At 40.7% G+C, this 27,358-nt stretch overlaps 2 protein-coding genes across 7 annotated transcripts in view; both read left to right on the forward strand.

The window, feature by feature from the left end:
• Positions 1 to 1,183, forward strand: part of sema4ab (sema domain, immunoglobulin domain (Ig), transmembrane domain (TM) and short cytoplasmic domain, (semaphorin) 4Ab) — a 90,281-nt gene extending 89,098 nt beyond the window's left edge. The window contains exon 14 of the mRNA XM_072370823.1: positions 354 to 1,183. Coding sequence (XP_072226924.1) covers positions 354 to 1,183 — 830 coding nt within the window. The remainder of the gene's footprint in view (positions 1 to 353) is intronic.
• Positions 1,184 to 3,756: 2,573 nt separating this feature from the next.
• Positions 3,757 to 27,358, forward strand: part of LOC140275380 (uncharacterized) — a 79,939-nt gene continuing 56,337 nt past the window's right edge. The window contains exons 1-2 of one of the 6 annotated variants that reach the window (XM_072370843.1): positions 3,757 to 3,905; positions 24,260 to 24,356. In XM_072370843.1, coding sequence (XP_072226944.1) covers positions 24,261 to 24,356 — 96 coding nt within the window. In that variant the 5' untranslated portion in view covers positions 3,757 to 3,905; position 24,260. Of the gene's footprint in view, positions 3,906 to 6,028; positions 6,580 to 24,259; positions 24,357 to 27,358 lie in introns of those variants that run through there. The other 5 variants (XM_072370842.1, XM_072370845.1, XM_072370840.1 and 2 more) reach the window with 5 other exon arrangements.

The following is a 27,358-nucleotide window of genomic DNA, read 5'->3' on the forward strand; positions in this document are numbered from 1 at the left end:
TCCTGCGTGGCGGGAGAAGACACAAAATCAATGCATTTCTATTACTGTGCAGGCATAAATTCTCAAAGTTTTGTGGGTGCGGGCAGGAGTGGAAATACACATTGCGGGAACGGGCGGGAGTGTAACACACACGTTGCGGGTGCAGGCGGTAATGGTCAGAAATTTAGCAGGAGCGGGCAGGAGCAAGATGAAGAAAACAGTCCCGCACAGCCATTTGTGTTACTACTGTGCTTGAGACATTGTCATGAACACATCGATACATTTCTAAACAGTAACAATAGATCATACTATGTAAAAAGATAGGAAGGCCTTGTTCTTTTGGAATGATTTGTCAGCTGTAATCTGTGTATCAGCCTCATGTCCTGCAGGTGAGCTGGTTTCAGTATCCCTGAATGAAGTGGTGCGACTGCAATGTCCTGCAGCATCACAGCTATCACAGCAGCTGTGGGAGCGTCCTAATAGCCGGTTGTCTTTAGAGCTGTACTTGCACCATGAAGATGGGAGCCTTAGTTTTGTGGCTACCCCTGCCACACTTGGCCACTACCTGTGCCTGTCCACAGAGAACGGCTACCGCCAAACTATGGCCATCTACCATGTCAAACAGAAGAGCAGTCCCATGACTCAAACTCCTACCAGCAACAGTCAGACTAAACAACCCATACCCACCACACAGGCTACAGCCAGTCCTGGAATGCACACCTCACTAGGATCTTGGCCTAAAATAACAGATTCCGGACAAAGAGAGACTAAACCTCCACTAACAACCAGGGACACTCTAGTCACCACAAGACTGATTAACAAAGGCTTAACTTTGTGGACCAAGGAATCTGGACAGAGAGGAGCAGAATTCCATGATGGGGAGCCTCTACTGTCAGCCCAATCCCCCTGCTACCTAAAGGAACTAGTGGTGGTTTCAGTTTTGCTGGTGCTCTGCCTTAGTATGCTAATCACAATAATTCTGTATGTCATCAGACTGCACTACCATTGTAGAACAGCTCCTGGGGAAGAACATTTATCCAGAGACTCTGGCAAAACGACCCCTGTGAAGCAGGAGGCTTCTAGAGGTGATAAGATTTCTAGCAAACTCAGTGGTCAAGTGATGCATAATGAACATGTCAGTGGGTTAATATGTAATGGCAAACTCACAGGCTTAGAAGAGCATTTGCCAAACACCCCCATCTGAGCAGTGGGGACTATTGCTGAGGGAAGGCAATTCCAGGTATCAAAGTTGCTGTAATAACTGCCAGTCAGCTCAGTGGGTGGTTCTTTTTGCAATGGCAAAGTACAAAGTGTACCCTGTTATTCTAAGTGTTAAGAATTCTGTGTATAAACCAAAGACAACCTTCCTGTAATGCATAAATGAAGACACATTAAATTAAAATGTTTTTATACTCTGAATGTTATGCAGTATTTCCACTTTACTAGTGTATAAGCGTACAACCATCTGTTATCATATTATTATTAGATAGTCTGTTTACAGCCATTGGCCACCATAGTAGTGTCTTTGTAAGCAGTAGAATACTTTTTTTTTTAAAACTGATTCTGAATTAAATTTGAAATTTAGAAAGGCTCATGCTCTTCAAATATTGGATTTTCACATGCAAATGTATGAATGACTCCCATCAAATGTTTGAATGCTGCTTATGTGCTTTGCCAATCACATTTTTAGGGAACATAATTGACATAATTCAGTGACAATGTTCTCATTTTTCACTAAGTATGATGCCGAGAACATACGCAAATGTTGGGTCAGGCCAGTTTCTTATTTGTTTGATATTTGATTACACACACAATATGAATGTGCCTTGGCTACATTTTAAAAGATGTTCTGTAAGAGTTGTTTGTCCATTCTGACTGATTTCTTTGTATCATACACTTGGCCATTTGGACTCCTCAGTAATCATTCACAACCATAATATGACACTGTTTTGGCCCAGTGTACATTTACTTGATCCTCAATAAACAGATTTCAGCTGTCACATTTCTGGAATGTTTCTTTACTGGAGGTTTCTTTACAAGCCATATCTGCTATTAAAAGAGCTGGTGCCACAATTCAAGGTGATTGAAATACAAAATGCAAAAGAGCCTTGAATATGTCAAAAGCTACTGAAAATGTATGCTTTTTTAAAATGAAATTAAATTGTGAGTGTTCACACTAAAAATCAAAAGACAAAACAATAACAATAATAAGGATTTTAAAAAATTGCTTGGGATTGCTAAATCTATCAGTACAATGTTCTGCTGTAGTTGGCCACCACAATGTCCAGTTGTTTGGCCTCATCGGTTTATCACTCTGAATCTGAAATTCCCACTGTATGTTATTCTCCTCCACATTTGGATTTATCTCCAACTGTGACTTTGGGACTTCCACCTATCCTATCCATTCCTATATTCTATTGCAGATACTATGTTATGGCGTCCCATTTATGACATGCTTGCCTGCATCTGTACATCTTTTTCAACATTGAATATTGAAAAACAAATATCACTCAACCACTGTAGAAAATAAGAAATCAATTGAGGTTAAAATGAATGAGAAAAAAATCGAATTATGTAGGCTACAATAGTTTGATTATTATGACCAAAAAATGCCTTTACTGTTGTGGATTCATGAATGACAGTCATATTTTTAATCTTCTGGAATGACATGGGGAATTTAATGAAAACAGTGAAGTATGGAAGATTTTAATTATGCCTTGAAATGTCTTTTTTTTGTCCTTTTTAACTACGTTATGTTTAACCTCCTGGTGATGTTATTTGCTAGTATTCTGAGAAAAGCAATCAAACGGGACGTGTTTCTCAAAAATGCCAACCTAGTGGGTATTCCAACAAGATCAGCTACTGCTGTGAGCACACTTGTGACCGACATTCATGTCTGACTTGACTGCATTCTCTTTAGACCTATTTTGTGCTGGCAATTCTTATCAGCCATTAGAAATTAGCCACAGGCAGCCTGAGGTGCTCTTTTTTCTTCCGGGGTCAGTCTGAATGGCTTTCAGAGGGAAGGTTGCACATATATTGTTAGACAACTTGCAGTAAAAATGATTGTTATTCACAACATGTTGATATGAAATTGATTAAACAATTTATAATTGCCATTGATAAAAAATAAAAATATATTTTAACTAACTTTTCTATATATATTCTTATCATTTATTGTAGGGGGCATCACCTTCAACTAGTGATGTAACATTTTTATCCTGATAGGAGTGGTTAAAATGAGGTTATGAAAATGAGTAAGGTTTAAGGTTTCTTTATTTCTACATGGTAAGAATGATGAATTCCATGTTCACATGATCAGATATCCTTAAATTTCAAAGTTGATTTTCTAAACTTTTAATGGAATAGACTATTGACATTCACATCGTGAGCAGTTTAGATTCATTCACTTTGCAAGATGTAGTAATATTACCGTTCATTTAATAAAGTATGTATATTTAATAAAGCACACTGCCTCTTGAACCTACCTTCTAAGTTATGTATTAACTGATTTTGATAGAACTGAATATTTTTGTACTGGAGACAATTCTATGTCTTATTGGAGACAAAAAAAAAAACTGAACATTTTTGTACTGGAGACAATTCTATGTCAATTCTATGAGATATCTGTTGCCTAGTTTGACGGGTTATTAGTGCTGAGGCAGGGATGTAGAGAAATGTAAAGAAATGTCACCTTTAAATCTTACAAAATGAGAGCTTGGCCTAATGCAGGGTCCTGTCCTGTCGCAGTTGTTCATGCGAACCGTATGACATAGCAAGACTATAAAAAGTCGCAGTGTCAGTGTGCTGCGGTAAAATCCAGCTCCTGAACACACCCTGCTGCATCCTGCAGAACAGTCACGCGTCACTGACAGTAAGCAGTATACCTCCACGGGATACAAACGGGATAAAAAGACGACGAACAGGTAAGAGCAGCAGTCCATTGTAATCTATTGTGTCCTGCAGCAGAAAATAGATTAGACGAGTTGGGACAGGAGAAATTCCCATTGTGAACATCTATGACGAAGCGAGGCGCCGAGTTCACTTTCAAAAATTGTGTACATGGCTCCAAACGTAGTAAGGTAGACATTAGAGGAATTCAGTTGTTTTTTTTTAATGTAGGCTAAACACATGTTTATATATATATATGCAAAAGCGGCGCTTAAGTAACTGCCGCTCGTGGAACTGTCCCGTTGTCCCACTGCGGCCATACCAATACCACAGCATCTGAAGTCATACATTATGTTTGCATTCTACATTAAAACCTTTATCAAGCTCTTAACGCGATGGAATTCAGTCATTCAGAAATTAGTCACATTGGCATTAAATGCAGTTCAAGGTCTCGATGTTCACTCTTGCGCATTGTGTCCTCTCGCTTATCTTTCATTATCTGCACCAGTCCGCAAAGGTCTACCGATATGGAAAGCCGTAGTGACAAATGGACGCGACTGTTTTTAGTTGTATTCACTCATTGTTTGCGTGATGTTTCGATGTAAAGTACGTGTTGTTTGTGCATCATGTACAAACACATTTTTCTCTCGTTAAAGCGGGATTTTCACCAGGGAAGTGGACACATTTCTACGGGTTCCTGCTCTAACCTTAAAAATGACAATTCATTTTAATTCAATTCAGTTTTATTTATGTTGCACCAAATTACAACAAATGTCATCTCAACATACAGTCTAATTTAGACTAGTTATAATCATATTAATTGCAAACTCATCATAATCCAGAAAAAAAATCAAGTTAAATAAATTTCAAACTGGGCCAATTTATACACTGCCATTTCAAAACATACAAAAGTTGGCTAGCTAAGGAAAGCAACAAATCACAATGAAACTTGTAACTGGTATATTTCTGCGTTGTATTAGTTATGAAGTTGTCATGACAGAACCCAATGGTCAATGTAAATCTTAATTTATTCTGACAACAAGACTAACAGAGAAAAACCACCAGGTAACCTACAGCCTGCTCCAGTTCCTCACCTACAGGAGGATTATACAAAGGGGCATGTGAAAGAAATTTAAAGTGGTGAGGAAAACTCCCTTTTAACAGGAAAAAACCTCCAGGACTAGTCTCAGGAAGGCCAGCCATCTGTCTCAGCCTGTGTTTACGTAAAATAAATTGATGCTGATGGGATTCAGTGAGCATTCAATCATTGGCACATGTTAAACTCCAGTGAACACCTGGGAAGAACCTTTTCTGTTGTTCAGGACCATGGCTGTCAGTAATATGTTCCTTTAAGTGATGGATATCCTGGGAGTAGTTTTTGCCCCTCTCATGCTGTTGACTGAAGGTGCTGTAAGTTCCAATAGAGTACAGGCCATGCAGCAGTCCAGTCAAAGTTGGGATAAGGATAACGCCGAAAACCACCCTCGCAAATGCGTGGCACAAGCATGCTTGAAGATCTCTGTCCAGGCACTGTGAGGCCAGTCAGGTAGCCAAATTCTTTCATTTGCTAATGGTAGTTTCTGAGTTCAGTTTCCATCTTGAAGGTCTCTAATGACTGAAGATAAGGTCCAGGTGGTGGCAGAGGTTTAAAACCTGTGCCAGAAATTATCATGGGTAATGTAAGGTCCCTAACAAGCAAGATGGACGAACCCGGACCCAGAAGACCCAGAGAGTCCAGTATCATGTGCCTCACTGAATCTTGGATGCATTGGCAGATACCCGACTCATTACGATACCAGGCTTTTTCATGTTTTGGGCTGACAGAGATTCCACCATGAGCTGCAAGAAGAAAGGTGGGGAACTGGCTGTGTTTCTAAACTGTAGGTGGTGTGACCCAGGTCATGTCTCAGATTAAAGAGCATGTCTGCAGCAAGGATGTAGAGCTGCTTGCTGTTTTCCTTCGCCTGCATTATTTGCAGAGAGTTTACCAGTGTGAGTCGCCATCATTGGTAAAGCAGATGTAGTGTGTGACGTCATCAGCTCAGCAACCATGCTTCTGTAAATGTCAGACCAGAATGTAAACATGTCAGCACCTTCATGGTCATCACAGGTAACTTTGACCACGCATCTCTCTCCTCCACAGTGCCCACTTTTCACCAGTTTGTTAAATGCACTAGAAGAGAAAATAAAACACTCGACTTGCTGTATGTAAACGTGAAGGATGCCTAGAGCGCCACTGCCCTCCCCCACTGGGCAAGTCAGACCAGAATCTTGTCTTATTCACATCAGCAAACAAGAAAGTGGTTCAATGGCAGCCAGTAACTGTAAGAACTGTGAAAAAGTTGTCTCCTGAGGCCATGGAGTCACTACACAGAGTATTGGAGGCCATGGCCTGGAATGCCCTTTACAAATCACATGGTGAGGACAGACTGTGTCTCTGACTACATCAAGTTCTGCATGAACAACTCCATCCCCACCAAAGAGGTACGCTGCTACCCAAATAATAAACTTTGGAATATAAGCCACTTGAAGGCCCTGCTCAACAAAAATAAGAGGGGACCATGCAGAACTAAAGTGTGTGCAGTTAAATCACAGAGAGAGCAAGAACACCTACAGGAGGAGGCTGGAGGAGGGACTTGAGGCAAACAGAGCCAGAGGACCAACAGCAGGGACCCATCAAGGGCATCAACACATGCAAACAATACGCAGGTAAGGAGTCACTGCCAACTTACAACAGAATTTAGAAAGCACCACTTGCTTTCTTCTGCAGACTGGAGAGGAACTCTCACTCAAGGCCAACAGCCGTCTGTACCACGTTAGCCATGCACTTCTAAAGAGTTTTTTTTTTTTTGCTGTATTCAGAGGCACAAGCATCAGAAAAGCCAAAGCCCACAGAGCCAGTGCTCTCATCATAGTTTGCAGCACCATTGTAAATCCTTTTTCCCCTTTTAGTTACATTTTAATTGAAAGGGGGAAGGAAAGAAAGAGGGAGAGTAATGGAAAAAGAAAGGAGAAAAGAGAGGAGAACCACAAAAGACAACTGGCTGCTGCATCTGTGGAAGAAAAGAAAACACACAACGGCTACAAGCCCCTGCAAAAAAGATTAATGAAGAAAAACACAAACAAAAAGTGAAAATAGATGTTTCTTCAACCTGGACTTAAATACACTGAGTGTTTCAGCTGATCTGAGGCTTTCTGGGAGTTTGTTCCAGACATGTGGAGCATAGAAGCTGAATGCAGCTTCTCCATGTCTGGTTCTGACTCTGGGAACTGATAAAAAACCGGATCCAGATGACCTGAGGGGTCTGGAAGGTTCATACTGGGTCAGGAGGTCACTGATGTATTTTGGTCCTTTACCATTCAGAGCTTTATAGACCAGCATCAGAACTTTAAAGTCTATCCTCTGATGGACAGGCAGCCAGTGTAAAGACTTCAGAGCTGGACTGATGTGCTCCACTTTTTTGGTCTTAGTGAGGATTCGAGCAGCTGAGTTCTGGATGAGCTGCAGTTGTCTAACTGACTTTTTAGGCAGACCTGTAAAGATGCTGTTACAATAATCAAGCCTACTGAAGATGAATGCATGGACTAGTTTTTCCAGGTCCTGCTGAGACATCAGATCTTTTAGCCTTTATATATTCTTAAGGTGATAGTAGGCTGACTTTGTTATTGCCTTAATGTGTTTGTCCAAATTTTGGTCTGAGTCCATCAGTACACCCAGATTTCTGGCCTGGTTGGTAGTTTTTAGATTTATAGATTGAAGCTCTGTGGTGACTTTCAATCGTTTATCTTTGGCTCCAAAGACAATTACCTCAGTTTTGTTTTTGTTTAGCTGGAGGAAGTTGTGGCACATCCAGTCATTAATCTCCTCAATGCATTTTCCAAGGGCCTGTACAGGCCCTCTGTCTCCTGGTGACATTGTTATATACATCTGTGTGTCATCTGCATAGCTATGGTAGTTTATTTGGTTGTTTTTTATAATCTGTGCCTGTGGGAGCATGTAGATGTTAAACAGAAGAGGTCCCAGGATGAAACATTGGGGAACTCCACATGTGATTCTTGTCTGCTCAGATGTAAAGTTACCTATTGACACAAAGTACTTCCTGTTCTCTAAGTATGTTTTAAACCAGTTTAGTACAGTTCCGGAAAGACCAGCCCAGTTCTCCAGTCGTTTGAGTAATATATTGTGGTCAACTGTATCAAAGGCAGCACTGAGATCCAGTAAAACTAAGACTGACATTTTTCCACTGTCTGTATTCAGACATATGTCATTAAACACTTTGGTCAGAGCAGTCTCAGTGCTGTGGTGCTGTCTAAAGCCTGACTGGAAGGTATCATAGCAGTTATTTTGTGTTAAAAAGTAATTAAGCTGTTGAAAAACCGCTTTTTCAATGATCTTACTTAAAAATGGGAGATTTGAGATGGGCCTGTAGTTGTTCATTTGCGTCTTGTCAAGATTGTCCTTTTTCAGCAGAGGTTTAATTACAGCTGTTTTTAGTGGCTCTGGAAACACACCTGACGTTAAGGACAAGTTCACAATCAGTAACAGGTCTGACTCCAAAGTCTTTGAGACCCCTTTGAAAAAACCTGTTGGTAGGATGTCTAAACAGCAAGAGGAGGACTTCAGGTGACGTAAGATGTCCTCCAGGTCTTCACTGTTAATGGGTTGGAACAGTGTCATGGTGTTTAAACCGGTTTTCGGTGGACACAGTACATATGCTGAACCTGCTGCTGATGTACCAACTGCTTGTCTAATATTTTGGACTTTGTCTATGAAGAATTTGGCAAAGTCATTGCAGGCCATGGTGGAATGGAGTTCATTTGCCACTGACACAGGAGGGTTTGTTAGCCTGTCAACTGTAGCAAATAAGGCCCGAGCATTATGACTGTTTTTGGTGATGATGTCAGAGAAGTAGGATTTCCTTGCATTCCTCAGTTGTAAATTGTAAGAGTGAAGTTTCTCTTTATAGATGTCATAATGAACCTGGAGATTTGTTTTTCTCCATCTGCGCTCAGCTTTCCGACACTCTCTTTTCCCATTTTTCAGACACTTCAGCAAGATTGTCTGTCTCTACACCTGGCTCCAGATGACCTGCAGAACTCTAAACTTCCACTTTATTGAAATTTTGCATTGTTCAGGAAACAAGGAAACTGAAGATTAAAAACAGAAATTTAACTAGAATACAAAACAGAAACTAAGACATAACATAACACAAAAACACGGATTACTGTTATTATTGCTATAATCTTTATTTAACAAGGAAAGTGTCTCACTGAAATCGTTTGGAAATGAGCTGTGGTCAAGATAGCAGCACCAGCTTGGTCAGAGTTCCTTAATAAAACGTAATACCACCCATCTGTACATTTTCTCAGGGATATGGTTGTGAGGGCAAGTCTAAGCAGAGATCCTGGTACGTCCCTCTCCCCAGCCACCTCCTCCAGCTCTTCTGGACGAACACAGAGTAATTCCCCAGCCAGCGGAGAGATATAGTCTCTCCGGCGGTTTGCCCAGAGGTTGCCTCTTGGTGGGACATGTTCGAAACACCTACTCAGAGAAGCATCAGGAGGGCATCCTAACCAGATACCTGAACCACCTCAACTGGCTCCTTTCAATGCAGGGGAGCAGCAACTCCACTCTGAGCTCCTCTGGGATGACTAAGCTCCTCACCATATCTCTAAGAGTGAGCCCAGCCACCTTTCAGAGGAAGGTCATTTCTGCTACTTGTATTTGTGATCTCATTCTTTTTGTCACTATTCACAGCTCCTGACCATAAGTGGTCTGAAAGTAGATCATTTGGAAAATCCACAGCTTTGCCTTTCCGACTCAGATCTCCCTTTACCTTGACAGACCGATACGACATCCACATCACTACAGACACTGTCCCAATCCACCTGACAATCTCCCGTTCCTTTCTATCTCCACTTATGATAATGCTATCAAGGTACTTAAACTACTCCACTTGAAGCAACGACTCACCTAATATCTGCAGTGAGCAACCCACCCTTTTCCAACTGAGGACCATATCCTGAGACGTGGAAGTGCTAATTCTCAACACAGTCTTTTCATAGTCGCCAAGTGTCTGCTGGAGGTCTCCACTCTATGAACTCTGCCAACCGAGCAGGAAACGTCAAGTTCTTGGCTGCACTGGTTTTCCAAGGCTTGAATACAAATAGCGTATAAGAATAAGCCTGGCATGCCATGTTCCCAGAGCACTTCATGCAGGTCACAACAAGGCAACATGTGAGGCAACCCTCATTCACTCTCCAATATCGCTGCAAGGGCAGTGTTTAACGACTACGACAAAAACTGCATTGCTCCTCCCAAATCTTAGATTGGACTATTTTCCGGACTCTTCTCTCCTTCACCTCAGGATAGACTTACCTAAGGAGGTTGGACCTTAAGGAACTCATGGATACAGGATTAATACCTCAACTAAAAATTTCCAAGATAAAAATGATCAATCAAAACAAGTACATTTTAAAGTTTTTGTGTTTAAGTCACAGAAGATTCTTTTGAAAGCGTTTTTACTGTGATCAGCTTCTTCAGCTTTAAATAATTTTGAAGTTGTTTCCATGTAAAGGAAACAGCAGAAAGAAACTGCCTTTGTTCCCAGTCAGTATGGGATCATTGCTGTTGCTGGTGGCTTTGCTTTGCGGTAAGACGTATTGCATCACTTCCTGTTGCTTTGTGTGTGAATTGTGACATTTCTTGCTCCTCCTGAACTACTAATAATCACATTATTTCTCCCTATAATTTACACATCTTGCATAGTTAACTCTATTGCATACTTGTTATATTCTAACGCTCACACTCACAGATCTTTAGTCTTTATTTTTCATTTTTTAGCGGTGTGTCTGGTTCTCTAGCTTAGCATGGCTACCAGTTCTCTTCCTCTATCTCCTGCTTTCACCTGCTCCGTGTGTCAGATGTTTAGTTACTCCTCTGCCTCCTTTAGTGGTAATGGTACATGTAACAAATGTAATCTTTTTGTAGTTTTGGAGGTGAGGTTATCTGAATTGGAAGCTCGGCTCTGCACTGTTTAAAACCACCTGATAGCGAGCCAGGCGCCTTTAGTCAGTGCGGAGCCACCTGGCATAGCTAGCTCTGTTAGTCGTCCCCTAGAAGATCCCGAGCAGCTGGGACTTAAGCGTGGCTGGGTGACTGTCAGGAAGAGGAGTCATAGTCCTAAAGTCAAGCCCGTGGTTCACCATCAACCTGTCCACGTTTCAAATAGATTTTCCCCACTCAGCGACACACCCTCTGAGGACAAAACCCTGGTAATTGGCAGCTCTATAGTCAGAAACGTGGCATTAACACCAGCGACCATAGTCAGAGCGGGCAACATAGAATCCTATTTACAACTGCTGGCTAAGGATAAGCGGAAATACGGTAAAATAGTTATTCACGTCGGCGGTAATGACACCCGGTTACGCCAGTCGGAGGTCACTAAAATTAATGTTGCATCGGTGTGTAATTTTGCCAAAACAATGTCGGACATTCTCTGGACCCCTGCCAAATCTGACCAGTGATGACATGTTTAGCCGCATGTCCTCATTCAGTCGCTGGTTGTCTAGATGGTGTCCAGCAAACAACTGGGCTACATAGATAATTGGCAATCTTTCTGGAGAAAACCTGGTCTGATGAGGAGAGACGGCATCCATCCCACTTTGGAAGGAGCGGCTCTCATTTCTAGAAATATGGACGAATTTATTAGTCATCCAAAAACATGACAACCCAGGGTTGAGACCAGGATGCAGAGTTGTAGTCTTACACACTTCTCTGCGGCTTCCCACCTGATGCTGCACCCCCCCCCCCCTCAATCAAAAAACACAAAAGGAGCAAATCCTCTTGTGCAAAAAAATTTAAAACAAAAACTTTAACTGAATAAAAACATCAAACTATTAAATGTAGTTTGCTGAATATTAGATCTCCCCTTTGGAAGTCTCTGTTAGTGAATGATTTGATTTGTGATCATCATTTTGATATATTTTGTCTTACAGAAACCTGGCTGCAGCAGGAGGATCATGTTAGCATTAATGAATCAACTCCCTCTGACTATTTAAATGTTCACGTTCCTCCAACCACAGGCAGAGGAGGAGGAGTGGCAGCTATCTTCAGATCAGGGTTACTAATCTGTTACTAAACCTCTTGTGTTTGTTGTTGTGTATCGTCCACCTGGCCCTTATTCTGAGTTTCTGTCTGAATTCTCAGAGTTTTTATCACAGTTAGTGCTGAGTACAGATAAAGTCATTGTAGTGGGTGACTTTAATATTCATGTAGATGTTGAAAATGACAGCCTAAATATTTAATTCTATATTAGACTCTATTGGATTTTCTCAAAGTGTTCACAGACCTACTCACTGCCTTAATCATACCCTTGACAGAAAAAACACCATAACACCATTCAAAGAATACCTGTTGGAACAGGGAAACACAAGTTAATAACAATGTCAAATGTATATAATGTCATAAAAGAGTGAACAAAAGAGAGCAAAGTGAGGAAAAGTGCCTCATGGGAGGACCCCAGAAGTCTAAGCCTGTAGCTGCATAACTATGGGATGTTCCAGGGTTGCTTGAGTCATACCTAACTATAAGGTTGATCAAAAAGGAAGGCTTTAAGATCAATTTTAAGGGTAAAAAGCATGTCTCCTTCCTGGATGTATACTAGCAGCTGGTTCCACAGAGAGGGGCCTGATAACTGAAGGCTCTGCCTCCCATTCTAATTTTAAAAACTCTAGGAGCCACAAGTAAACTTGCAGTCAGAGAGCGAAGTGCTCTGTTGGGAAAATATTGCGTGTGATGGAGCTCGGTGATTAAAAGTTTTATTTGTTAGGAGAAGAATTTTAAATTTTATTCTGAATTTAACAGGAAGCCAATGAAGTGAAGCTAAAACTGGAGAAATATGATCTCTCTTGTTAGATATGTGGCTCTGGCTGCAGCATTTTGGATCAGCTGGAGGCTTTTCAAGGAATATTTGGGACAGGCAAATAATAAAGAATTATATTAGTCCAATCTTGAAGTAACAAATGCATGTGGTAGTTTTTCTGCATCACTCTGAGAAAATATGTTCCTAATTTTTGCAATTCAATTTCCATTTTTGCAATATTATAAAGGTGGAAGAAGGAAGCCTGTTTTATAAGTGAGTCAAAGGACAGATGCTGATCAAAAATAACTGTGATGTTCCTCTCTTTCATACTGGAATGAAATGACATCTGGAGTAAGTACATTGCTACAGTTTCTTCCTGAAGTGTTCAGATCCAAAAACAACATCAGTTTTGTCTGAATTTAGGAGCAGAAAATTCTGTCATGCAGGTCTTTATGTCTTTGAGACATACTTGGATTCTAACCAACTTATTTATTTAATCTTGTTTCCAAGATAAGTAAAGTTGAGTTTCGTCAGTATAGCAATGGAAATTTATACCATGCTGTTTAATAACCAGTGTTGGGCATGTTACTTTTAAAATGTAATTGGTTATAGTTACTAGTTACTTCTCCCTAAAAGTAACTGAGTTAGTAACTTAATTACTTCACTAAAAAAGTAACGAGTTAACAGGGAAAGTAATTGTTGCGTTACTCTTTTTTTTAAGTTGAAATATGTCTAAGAGTTTAGATTTTTTTTTCAAAGCAGATTTCACAAGCCAGTTGCATAGAGTAGAATTGCATAGACAGGTACTTACACAGAACTTTTAAGGCAAGACACTACAGGTGAATAGGGTAAGATTTTGAAATAATAGATATCACCATGAAACTTCCTCAGTTGATTACTTAAACAAGTATATTAAAAAAATGTATTACAAGTTTTTGAAATTTGTAAGTTAATATATTTCCCGTAGATAGATCTGAACATATGATAAAACCAGGTGCAAAATATTTTTTAATTTTGTTTACACACAATATGAAAGAAAATTACAGAACGATTTCAGGATATCTGCTTTCATTACCTAGGAAATCAAAATATACTCTCCATAGCCTTAAAAACAGTGATTTTCACCATATTTTTTATTATAATGTCACATAAATCCAGCCAGGAATAATTTATAAACAATTTATAAACAAACCCCTTTTTTAAATCTTCAGAGTACTGCTAGGTGTATAACTGGAAACTTTGGTGTGAATAGGTGCTACATAGGCTGAGATATATATACGGAAAAATACAAAAAACGGATTTTGAGAAAACGGCATTTAAAGATTTAAATACAAAAATTTAATACATTTCTATTGGAAACATCCATCCATCCATCCATTTTCTATACCCGCTTAATCCGTCGGCCGGGTCGCAGGAGCCTATTCCAGCGGTCATCGGGCGAGAGGCGGGGTACACCCTGGACAGGTCCATCACAGGGCCACACAGTGACAAACAAGACAAACAACCACACACACACTCACACTCACTCCTAAGGACAATAAGTTTCAAACATGCATGTTTTTGGATGGTGGGAGGAAGCTCGAGTACCTGGAGAGAACCTATGCATACATGGGTACGTACATGCAAAGTACACACAGAAAGGCCCCAGCCCCAGCCAGTAGTTGAATTGGAACCTTCTTGCTGTAAGGCGACGGTGCTAACCACCACACCACTGTGCAGGCCTGTATTGGAAACTATTTGCTCAGGTAATGATAATGATAATAATGATTAGTAATGATAATAATGATAATAATGATAATATAGAATACAAGCTCAATACAATGCAAGATCGAGTATCAAATCATTCAGACGTATGATCAGCCAGACGTATGTCATTAACTCCCCCTCGGTTTCCTAACGACAGTTTATGGTAAGATGTGGTGCTTCCCGATGGTCTCTAATAGATTTTCTTTTATTGCATCTTGTAAAACGCAATTGTTGCTTTCTTTTCTTTGAAAGTTGCGGTGTTAGGGGCATTTTCGGAGATTCCGCAAAAGCTAAACACGGAAGTGTCAGAGTCCACCACGCGATGCATCTGTCACAGTTTATGGTTGTTAAATCTTGTTTCGGATGTTTTCAGGTTTCTGGTCATGTTTTTCCCCCTGTCACTTAGTCTCACTCATGTAACCTGTTTCATTGTCATCTGCTGCACGTCATCACTAATCACTCCCTCCTCAGTATTTGGTTTCCTGGTTCACCCATGTTCATTGGTGAATCCTCACTTTCACTAACCCTTCATGCCTCAGTCACAAAAAGCTAAGTCTGGTTTCCTGCCTCATAGTCTTTGTCAAAGTTATTTATTCCATAGCCTTGTTTTTCCATAGTCTTGTTTTATTTTCATAGTGTTGTTAATTCACAGTTTGAGTATTTTTGAGATCGGCACTACCTCCTCCACCGTTCCTGACAGCATCTGAGTGAATCACGTTAGCAAAAACGAGCAGTAGCTAATGAGATTTCGTCATGAGCTATAAATCCGCCTTTAGACATTCACGATTGGTTACTGATAGAAAAAAGTACCATTATTTGCGTTACAAATCATTGTGCAGGAGACTCAGTGCTTTACAACGATACCGGTCATGACAGACTTCAGTAAATAGATGAAGCTCGGTATGGCGTGTTGAAATGCTAACTTCTTCGTAAATCTAGGAGAAACGTAATGCCGGGAGTAAACAAAATCTATTTAAATAAACAGTTTAATGTATGTTTTCAACGTTTTCTTTGTAGCAAGAAATTTCACGATTGGACTTGTTGCACAGATGACATCCTATCACAGTACCAGGCTGGAATTCCCTGAGCTCCTGATAGCGACCCATTCTTTCACAGATGTTTGTAGAAGCAGTCTATATGCCTAGGTGCTTGTATTTTTACACCTGCAGCCATGGAAGTGATTGTAACACCTGAATTGAATTATTTGGATGGGTGAGTGAATACTTTTGGCAATATAGTCTATCTGACTATCTTGTTCACATGTGACGGCAGGTTGGGGTGTAAGATGGACAGACAGATTAGCACTTCGTCAGCAGTAATGAGGGCACTGCTCCTGTCAATCTTGGTGAAGAAGCTGAGCCAGAAGGCGAAGCTGTCGATTTACTGGTCCATCTTTGTTCAAACCTTCACTTATGGTCACGAGATGTGGATAGTGACCGAAAGAATGAGATCGCAGATACAAGTAGCTGACATGGACTTTCCTGTGGAGTCTTACACACTCAGGCTCAGCGGCAAGCCCGCCCCAGCTCCCACTGGCGAAGGTGAGGACGGCTCCCACTGGCGAAGGCGAAGACTAAGGCAGCGGCGAGCCCAACCAGGCTGGGAGTAATGTGGGTGTTCTGTCTTTTTATCGAGCTCGCCACGTGAACACTGTGCTTTCTGACACGGTGCCTTCACAAAGTGTCCGCGATCGCGCAGCCAGTAGCTTGACAAATCTCAATGGACATTCCAGATGTGGTCGAAGTGTCAGTGGGAGAGCTGGGGGAAAATGTAGCGGCGCAGTATATACGTGTTGCCGCAGCCATGCTGCGTCTGTTCACTAGACCGGAGCGCGTGTTAGCACACTTGGTGGAGACATGGCAGGAGCGCAAGGTGGCACATGTGGTGCATTTAGAGCCAGACGTGCTGTCACACAGCGAGCCAAGTCAGCCAACCTGTATCACACTAAGCCAGTTTTTGGGAATGCAGGCTTTGAGTATTTGACTGATGAGGTGGGGTACCAAAATTGGATAAAGCCATTTGATGAAACAGTTGGATATCAGGGGGACAGAGAACTCTCCAATGCTGATCCGGCCCTAGATTTTTTGTCACTTTTTCTCAATGATGATTTCTGGAATTTATTGACTCTAGAAACAAATCGTTATGCCCATCAGTTTTTAGCCTCCCATGAAATCAAGCCACATTCAAGATTTCACCAGTGGTCTGATGTAACTGTCAGTGAAATGAAATCCTCATCTCTCTGCATTTGAGTATGGGTTTGGTAGAAAAGGCAGAGTTAGAAGATTATTGGGCAGATTACTGGCCAACAGCAACACCTGGATTTGGCAAGGTGATGTCCAGAAATAGATTTGAAATGATACTGTCTTTCCTCCACTTTTCCAATAATGACAATTACATTGAGAGAGGTCAAATTCGCCCAATAATTGATTTGGTCATCCCACAGTTTTCAGCAGTGTATGGTCCACTAAGCAGCTGTCACTGGATGAAATGACCATTGAATTCAAGTGAACGTCAACAATCAAACAGTACAATCCAAACAAACCAGATAAATATGGCTACAAGGTATTTGTTTTGAGTGAAGCTAAATCAGGCTATGTGCTGCAGTGGTCCATGTACACTGGACAATATAGTGTGAACACAGAGTTTGGTGCTACACACCTTATTGTCCAGGACGTTATGGCCCAGTACTCAGGGAAAGGTCATGAGGTGTACATGGACAGCTACTACACCTCACCAGCCATAGCAAATGAGCTGGCAAGCAAGGAGTGTGGCACTGTCAGCAGTCAGCGGAAGGGTATGCCAAAGGGCCTCACCAAAGAGGAATTACCCTTGAGAAAGGGAGATGATCCTGTGTTCATGCAGAATGGGGAAAATGTTGGCTTGTGCTTGGCATGACACAAAGCGCCTCACAATGCTTTCCACACTCCATGGTAATACGTGTCCGAAAACTCAAAAATCAGGACAAAACACACTACTAGTGGGTACAGAGGAATAAATAGACCTATGTGTGTTGATAATTATAATTCATTCATGGGGGGCGTTGACACTGCAGATCAAAGAATGAAGACCTACCTCTTTCCCCACAAATCAAGAAAGTGGTATAACAAGAATATTCAATGCTATTCTTGGCATAACTATGGTGAATGCTCACATAATTTATTGCAGCTGTTTTCCGGCTCCTCACAAGTCTCTGAAGGTCTTTGTGCAAGACGTGGTAACTGGTTTACTGGAAGGCTACTTCAGGAAAGGGAGCCATAAAGGGAGGAAGAAGTCATCGGGAGAAATGCCACAGAGACTCACTGAACGTCACTTTCTGTATAAGGCTGATGACCACCCAGATTGTGTCGTATATGCTCTGATCGAACCCGGCCTAAAGGCCACTGTCAGACAAAATACAGGTATAGGCAGTGTGGGGTGGGTCTTTGTGTAGTACCATGCAATGAGAGGTATCAGACCATAAAAAACTACAAACAGTGTCACCTGGATGAATAGGCATCGGCCTATGTTGATCTCTGCAGGCAAACGTGAGGTTATCGCTCATGTGCATTTTTTCGGCCATTTATTAGAAATAATTTACAGTGTTGGTTTACTCTTTGCTATTTCCCTGAACCTTTTGCATTGTATAGCACATTGAATATAGAATATTGAATATAGCACAGAGATTAATAAGGGCATATTTGGGGGAAAAGGCTGCATTTCATCATTGAAACATGAAAATTTCATAGAAATTCTATAATCCAAGATGGCCACCACCCCATGACGTCATACTATGCAAATTAGGTGTGTACATTTGCTTCCTACATAAACTTTGGGTCATCCTTAACATTTTTTGAATTTACAAAAAGTCTCTATCTCTTATCAGTTTTAAGATATAGCCTTTTGAAATTTATTTGTCAAAATCAAGGATTTTAGAAAAATAACCTCTGGCGCCTAAAGGGTTAACAAGAAGCAAGAACAAAAGACGCGGCTGAGCTGAATATCAAAAAGCTTAAAACTGTGGAAAAACAAAACAAGACTGGTTATGAATAAATAAACAAGACTGAATAAATAAACAAGACAAGACTATTAGGTAAAACCTGACCTGACAAAACGTGACCGTGAACCATGAAGAAGTAAGGTGAGGATTCTACAATAACATGAGGGAACCTGGAAACTAAATACTGTGGGGAGGTGATTGGTGATTGTTAGAAAAATTCTCTGTAAAATTAGGCTCAGAGTCGCTGGATACGATTAATTAACACAAAACATTTATTTCTTGCAAGAAAGAGACAAGTCCGCACAAATCCACGCAACCTGTCGGGAAGACCGCTCAGAGTTGTCTTCCGACAAAATGGTGCTCCAGCTTTTTATGTTGCTTTTGCTTGCTGATCACACAATGTTATGAGAAAAGGCGCTTTTCTCACCATTCATTATTATGGGTAGGAATATTCAATGTTATGGGGAAAGGTGCTTCTCTCCCCATTCCTTGTTATGGGAAGGAACATAAAAGGTGCTTCTCTCCCCATTCCTTGTTATGGGAAGGAACATAAAAGGTGCTTCTCACCAGTTAATATTATGGGAAAGACTAGTACCAGAGTCAAAACACTTTTGCTTGAATCATAGAAGGTGAACAGATGGAGGGACTCTTCTGTCATAGTATAACTATATAATTTTTCCAACAGTGATGGAGTGCAGCTGTGAACAGAAACAGGTGACGTGAGTGAAACTTAATGTGACAGGGGAAAAAACATGACAAGAAATTAACCTAAAATCTGAAAACATAACAAAACAAAACAAAGCTCAAAACGTGCTGTGACAATTACCTAGTATGGCAGTGCTGATGGGGGTTAGTAATGGTCGGAGCCGGTTGGTGTTACAGAGGTGGAAGTAAGCAGACCGGGTGATGTTATTGATTTGTGCCGTAAAGGACAGGGTACTGTATAGGATGATACCCAGACTCTTGACCCGAGGGGAGGGATGAACAGTAGTTATCATTATGTAATGGAAAACTGGTATACTTGGAGAAAGTAAACTTGGAACCAATGAGAAACAATTGTGTTTTATTTCCTTTGAGCTTGAGGAAACTGTGGGAAAATCTTAGCAGTCAAGGAGGGAAGAGGGAGGAAGTGTGGTGGTGGGCTGGGAGGATAATGTATAAATATTGCATTGAGGAAGAAGGTGAATAATGAACAGGAGAGGCCCCATGATAGAGCCTGGGGCACACCACTGCTGACTGGGGAGGGTTGTGATTGGTAGTTCTTTAACTCAATGGAGTGGGTTCAACCAAATCTTTTTGGAGGGGCAATGGCAGGAGGGCCACAACAAAGGTATCAGGCTTGTTCTGTTGATTTTGTAGCTCCATCTGGATCCCCTATGGAAATACTTCCAACGTGGTGGTCGTGTGATGCCCAGATGATGGAGCAGAGCTGGTGGAGGCTCAGAGAGGTGCTGGAGTCAGAGTTGAAAACAGTTCCACTGCAGTCTATCTCAGAGTTAATGACATAGTTTGGAGGAAGGACAGGAGAACAAGTTCATTATCCCACGAGCAGAGCAGGTATCATATATATAATTTCACCAATGCAAGAATCAGAGTGTTGAAGGCGTACATGTGTGTAAAATTTTAAGATGGTCTATTGTGTTTTTTTTTTTTTTAAACAATGACTAATTGCTGTAAGAAATAATCCCCCCCCCCCCCCCCCCCCCCGGAATTATTATCATTGATAAAAAAAAAAAATAATTCGATTTTACTTAAGATCATGTCTGTATTTTATTTTTGCTGTATAATAATGTATTTGTTCCAAAAGGCCAACTGCTCATGCCTCATCAACACCTTGTCAGCACAGGCTACTTATAAGATAGAATTCCTTAACTTCATACTGAAGGCCACTTCAGTAGGTTTTGTCTTTTTGGGATAACTTGTGATTTGTATGTCTGACTTTGTTTGCTGTTTCTGTTTTTTTCTTTATGTTCTTACTTTGTGTTAATAGTATACATTAATGTATCATTACTATGTTCTTAGATCTCTCACGTGTTCGCGTTAAAACTATGGCAACTTATAACAATGAAAGCATGTCTTACTATTATTAACCTACCATAAGAACTTGTGATCACACTTGCCCTTTGAAGTGCCTTGAGATGACATTTGTTGTGATGGGCCCTGAATTTAAATAAATTTTCTCTACTTCGGAAATCACTGTTCAGTAAAATTATGTTGTAAGAGAGCTGATTTGGGCAGATAATTTTCATTTTTGTTGACTGACTATTATTGTGTAACTTTGTGTGACCAAACAAAATCTTCTAAAGTCTAATAATCTGGCCACAATTATTTACCGGGCTATGAAATTTGATTTGTAAAACCAGTCCTTGGTCACTTACCTGGTCTTAAAATTAGGAAAAAATAAGAAGGAACAACATATAACATATTACTCTTCATGGTCATTATTTCTCCAACAAAAACTTAGCCAAAATGCAGAAGTAATGCGTGTATATCGCCTATGATTTGATAGTTTAGAACCACTTGCAGCATCGATAGTCTGACGTAATAAATTGGTCCCACACATGTGGAGGAGTTTTGGCCACTCATCTTTACAAAATAACTTAATTCATTTTGGTTTGCAGCCTTTTGTTCATGCACAGCTTTCCCAAAGTCATGTCATACCTTTCAAATGAGGTTGAGTTCTTATTTTTTAAGTTAAAATATTTTGGTATATAGAGTTCATAAGTTCATGGTCAACTCAAAGATGTGCCCAGGTTCCATGTCATTCCACCAATCCAAATCATCATTGCTCCACCACTGCACTTGAAAGTTGGTATAAGATGTTTTTGTTGATGTGCTGTGCTTGGTTTTCTCTAAATCTGTCCAAAGAGGTTTAGTAGTTTGATTATGTAGGATTTCCAATAAACCTATGTGTTTCCACCGGAGCATATGACTGACGCGTGTTGTCCAAAATGAAACGCGTAATAAAAAGTGTGTCCACCACGATTGTTGTTTTTACAGGTTTATTCGCCAAAGTACAAAAAATAAAAAGCATTCGTTTTCCACGGGCACTATAACTAATGATACCTGTACTCACACATTCCAAACATGTCTTCCAGGATTTCCAACACAAATATCAACAAGTTATCAACATGGTCAGAAAAAGCGTGTGCTTGTGTGACTCTTTCTCGTGACTCTCGTGATCCACTCAGCCCAGTTCCTAAACACTGTGCCTTGAACCGCTACCTTCTTAAAGATACAGGTGCTTATTGTTATCTGCTTCACTGAAACTAATAATGACATTAAACAATGAATTATGAGTGTTTATGTGCAAATAATAATTAAATAATAACAATCATGGCTTCAATTGACTTATTTATAAATTCAATTAAATTATCATACTGCTATGAAATCCAAATACATTCTCCATAATGAAATGACATTTACTATGAATTATTTATCAATCATATGGCACCTACAGATCATATACAACTTTACAAACCTAACCTATGCTGTCATATTCTTTTTTTAAGAGAATATGCTTTTTCCTGAAAAGTCTTTTTCTAATTAACTAATTAACAAACTGAATCCCTATCTCTTGCTCCATCAAAGGTTGCTAGAAACTTGGGTGTCATGATTGATGACCACCTAACCTTCAAAGAACACGTTACCTCGGTTGCTCGTTCATGTCGCTTTGCATTACTAAACATAAGAAAGATCAGACCATACCTAACCCAATATGCCACCCAACTCCTGGTGCAGGCCATGGTCATCTCCTGCCTTGACTACTGCAATGCTCTGTGTGCTGTGAAACCTGCAGATGGTCCAGAACGCGGCGGTGCGTCTGGTCTTCGATCAGCCTAAAAGAACACACGTCACCCCTCTGTTCACTGAACTCCACTGGCTACCCTTACCCACCCGCATCAGATTCAAGTCCCTGATGTTAGCTACAAAGTGCTTAATGGAACGGCTCCCATCTATTTGAATGCTCTTGCAAAGGCTTATGTCACAACTCGGTCCCTCCGTTCGTCCCAGGATTGTCGTCTAGCAGTGCCTACACCACGCCTAAGACAATCCAAACTCTTTTCATGTGTCGTCCCACGATGGTGGAATGACCTACCGAGCGCTACCAGAACAGGGGCGTCCCTGTCTATCTTCAAGAAGCTCTTGAAAACCCAGCTCTTCAGAGAGCATCCTGGCATATATCCAAGCACTTACCTTGTACTTACCTACCCCCTCTATCTTTGCACTTTATCTTTCTGCACTTCCTTCTATGCCTGCACCCTATCTCTACTCTGTCACCTCTGACAGAGTCGGACTAGTGGGTTCCTTCTATGTAGTTTATTGTTAGCTTTTTGTATAGCTTGTTATATCTTGATTTGTAAGTCGCTTTGGATAACAGTGTCTGCTAAATACATAAACATAAACATTAATTAATTAATTAACATGCTAACTGAGGCCCGTACAGTCCGAAGCTGTATCAATGAATCCAGATAATATGGAAACAGATTTTTAACCCTAACCAGATTTGTGGGTAATAAAAGTTGCTTTTATAAGGTCATTTCAGATGTCTTTCCTTCTTGGCATTGTGTATACATTTTTGATTGCTCAAGAAAAGCAAACTGCCAAAAAATATGGTTTTAAAGAGAAGATGATCCATTAATCAAGTGCATTTGATTAGCAGCACCCAGCTGGATGCCACCAGACATTTCAATAAAAAAGAATAAGTGCCTAGTTGTTTTACACTTTTTACAGTCTTTAGACACTACAATTACTGGTGAAGTTTATATTGGCGCTTATTAAATGCTTGGTGGTGTTTTTTGGATGGTGGACAAAAATGGCAAATAATGTCTTGATTAAGCTTACCACAGTTGTCATTGCATGAGTTAATTATGACTTCAACTCAGTGTCATACTCATTAAGACTGGTGCTTGACTAGACAATCAACATTCTAAACTGTCGGTGTCTTCCTGTCATTCTCATGTCATTCTCACACTTTTTAAACTCATACAACTTTCAGAACTTATTTGTATCCTACCAGAAGTTTTTGTCACATTAGCTTCGTTAAGTGGCATTAGGTGGCAACCCACTACCCATAATGTAATGTGCCAAAACGTTGCCAAATCTTGATTATTCTTACCTTGTTTGTTTAATGAAATCTGAAGCACACCACTAGTTTCCTTCGACTGTATCAATACACTGTCTTCCAGCATCTATGTTTAGTTTATTTCAAAACAAATCAGTTGGCTGGAATGCCATAGGTTATACTGGAACAAAACAATCACAAGAATTTTTTTGCAATATACCAACTTTTTTTATTGCTTCTGTGTAATAATTTTCTTTCATGGTAGATTAAAGTTTGAGCCCTGTGTCTTTTTGAAAGTAGGGTTGAGAAACAATGGGCCTCATGCAAGAACCACTCGTATGCACAGATTCGCATTCGTGCAATACATTATACCCCATAATTATGATGACATTATTCTGTTTGACTTAAATTATTCACTAATTGAAAGTTAATTTGACTCTGTATATAACAAGGTCAATGGGAAGTGTAACCAGCGGCTGACTTGCTAATTTTGGATGCCTTAGCGCGTCAGGCTCTTGGAAGACAGCGCGTGTTCCGAGACCGTGGAGATATGCTTGCAGAGTTGAAAGTTTCAACTACTGTTTTACACATATTTATGCATAAATAATAAATGTTACAGTGTCATCATTTCTCCTGAAATCATTTAATTGAACTTAGTCACTCTTTGTCTTCTTTTTGGCTAATCATTGTCATCATACTGCTGTCTGTTGACACCTACTATTTGTCAATCATCTTTAGGATGGCTCATATTGACAAAGAGCCAATGCCTGCAACAGGGACCCTCTCTGCAGGCCAATTGCAGTCCCACCTCAAGATGGAGCCCAAGACTCTTGGGGTGAGCATGAAGCATTCATAATTTACAAATCAAACTTCATACAGTATGCCCTGTCTGTCTGTGACTAATACACTTTGTGCATTCATATTGAACATTCCTGAAAGTATTAGCTGATGTATAAGGCATAACACATTGCACATTTGTAAATGTGTAATACTGACTTTACACCAAGAGTGTTGCATGAGGAGAGCATGATATAAGTTTCATGGGGGGGCTTTGATTAAATTCACTACTTGTACAACCTCCTGTAGTACCTGATTAAGCTTGTCATCCATCCTTTTCACAACAAGCGCCTCAAAATGGAGCATGCAGTGTGTAACCATTACATTCAGGGCTTACTGCTTGACAAGAGCAGTCTTCCTTGATGACTTCCTTGATTTGATGTAATTGTCCGAAAAATTTCTTTCTCAGTGGTTCTCCTTTGATGTACTTTACAAAATAGTATTTCCAGACCTTTCTGGGGCTATAAACCTGATGTACACAAGCAATTGGGCAGCATTTGATAAGTCTGGATTCTCATCCAGCTGAAGTGTAAAGTATTTGCTGCCTCTCACCTGCTCCAAAAGTTGAGCAGATACGTCCTGGGCCATTTCACCAATCCGTCGGCTTATGGAGTTGTCAGAGAATGGGACAGCATCGATTTTCTTGGCAGCATCATCGCTAAGCTAAGCAATTTTCTGACAATTTCCTTAGTAGCTTGAGATCAAGCAAGCTTGATAAGTTTGAGGAAGTTTTTTCGGCCTCTACTGGATGTTTTTGTGTCAAGTGACGCTGAAGTTTAGAGGTATTTAAACACTCTTTGGCAAGTTGGCAAGGAGTTCTGCTTTTTTTGGGCTGTTGGTCTGTTTGTTGGGTCTCTAATCTCAGAAACAACACTAGTTAGCTACATGCCAGTTTGGAGAGCAGAGCGGTGGCTTGATTTCAGGTGCAAACACCAAGTCAATACAGTTTATGACGTCAGGAATCATGTTTTGGCTGGTAGGCAATTAGAACGATGAGCTTAAAAGACCAGTGCAGTGGAGGCCTCCCCTCCTACTGGATGTTTTGAGTCGTCGGTCTATGGTAGAACAGGGATCCTGGGGGTCACGTGACGCAAATGGCGGAGTTGCAGCTCCAGTTTGTGCTCCCGCAACTCAGTATAAGTTAGCTTGTTGTGTTGTTTTTTTTGCCAAAAAGAAGAAAAAAAACGTTGTTGTGATGAGCTGACATCTGAGTTTAAAAGTTCAAGATAGCCTGGTACTCAGAGATATCGGTGCGAATTCTGCTAAATCAGCCTGGAGTCAGTCGCCTCTGTGCAGCCAGGCTAACATGGTGGACGATACGCGGTCAATGCTGGGGCAAGTTGGTGCCAACAGCTTGGTAGAATGAATATCTGCTAAAGTGCTTGACGGTGTAGAGGATTCCTTTGATAAAAAGATCGACCCAGTTCTGCAGAAACTCGAAGCATGCTTACCTGAAATCGCGTCACTGAACACACGAATGACAGAGGCTGAAGGCTGCGTCTCAAATTCCGAAGACGCAGCAGCAGCAGACGCTGCAGCATTCTTCACCCAAGCTGGAGACGGCCTTGGACAAGATCGACGACCTGGAGAACAGGAGCCGGCGGTGCGACATACATATCGTCGGGCTCCCTGAGGGCAGAAAAGGCACTAATCCCGTTGCTTTCTTTAAAACCTGGCTACCGAAACTACTGGAGATTAGCGTGAAAGGAGGATCTGTTAAGGTGGATCGTTGTCATCGTGCCCTCGTCCACTCCCCGGTCAGTGGTCAAGCTCCACAACTTCCAAGATAAAGCCTGAATCATGCAAGTGGCAAGAAAAGCACAGTCCCTGACGTACAACGGCACCCCAATCATGATCTTTGAGATTTCTCCACTGTCGTTATGCGGAAATGTCAGGAATATTACACAGTGAAACAACCGCTTAAGGAGAGAGTGGTCGTCCTTGCCATGATGTACCCAGTCGTGCTCAGGATCAAACACAACGGGCAGGAAAGTCTTTAAACATCCTAAAGAAGTGGCTTCTTGGATAAAGAGTCACAGCACGAGCATGAGTGAGAGTTTTTGTTTCTTCAGCTAACATATTACGCACGTTGCTGTGGTCATCTACTGATCTTCTCTACAAATGTCAGGTTTGACTGTTAGGAGTGGATGAGCATAAAACTCTATAGCACTGAGACTGGTTGACTGGCATCTCCTAACTTTTTTATTTTTCATTCTATATTTGTCTCTCTTCTGTTGCTGTTAGGAGATTTGTTTATGTCTCTGACTATCTGTTATCTTTGTTTTTTTGTGTGTTTTTTTTTGTATATTGTTATCTTCTAAATCTTCTTTCATTTTCTTTTTATGTTTTGCTTTTTGGTCTCGCTCCAGGGAGCTATGGTTGCTTTCAGTATTTTTATGTACAAGTTGTCAGTATGGTTTCCTTAATTCATGAATGCCAGTGGACCTACACTGAAAATGGGCAGCTTTAACAAGGGGGTATACATTATCATATTAAGTGGAAAAAGATTTTAAGTTCTCTAAAAAAAGAACATGTCCACTTAGCTCTCCTGCAGGCAACACACCTAACCGCTAATGAGCACTTAAAGCTGAAGCGTGACTGGGTGGGGCAGGTGTTTAGTTCATCTTTTACTAGTAAGAGCAGGGGTTTTGCCATTCTTATACATAAGTATCTACCTTTATCTGACGTCCAAACTAGTTCTGATAAATCTGGTAGGTATGTCATGTTAAGGGGCTGTCTACATGGCCAACTTGTTTAATTTTTGAATATTTACTTTCCCCCAGTCCAGTCTAATGAATTCATCTCGCAAGTGTTTTCCTTGTTTACTGATTGGATTAATGAGAATACAGTCGTCTCGGGTGATTCTAATTGCCATTTCTCCTCAGTAATGGACAAATTGTCAGCTGTCAGTACAACATTCAATGTCTAGAAGAGCTAGAGTCATGGTAAATACCTGTGACAAACTTAATCTAGTGGATACCTGGCGTGTTTTACATCCTA

Source organism: Leuresthes tenuis, unplaced genomic scaffold, assembly GCF_036924035.1.
Source record: "Leuresthes tenuis unplaced genomic scaffold, fLeuTen1.0.hap1 SCAF_18, whole genome shotgun sequence".
In the NCBI taxonomy this organism is placed as follows: Eukaryota; Metazoa; Chordata; class Actinopteri; order Atheriniformes; family Atherinopsidae; genus Leuresthes; species Leuresthes tenuis.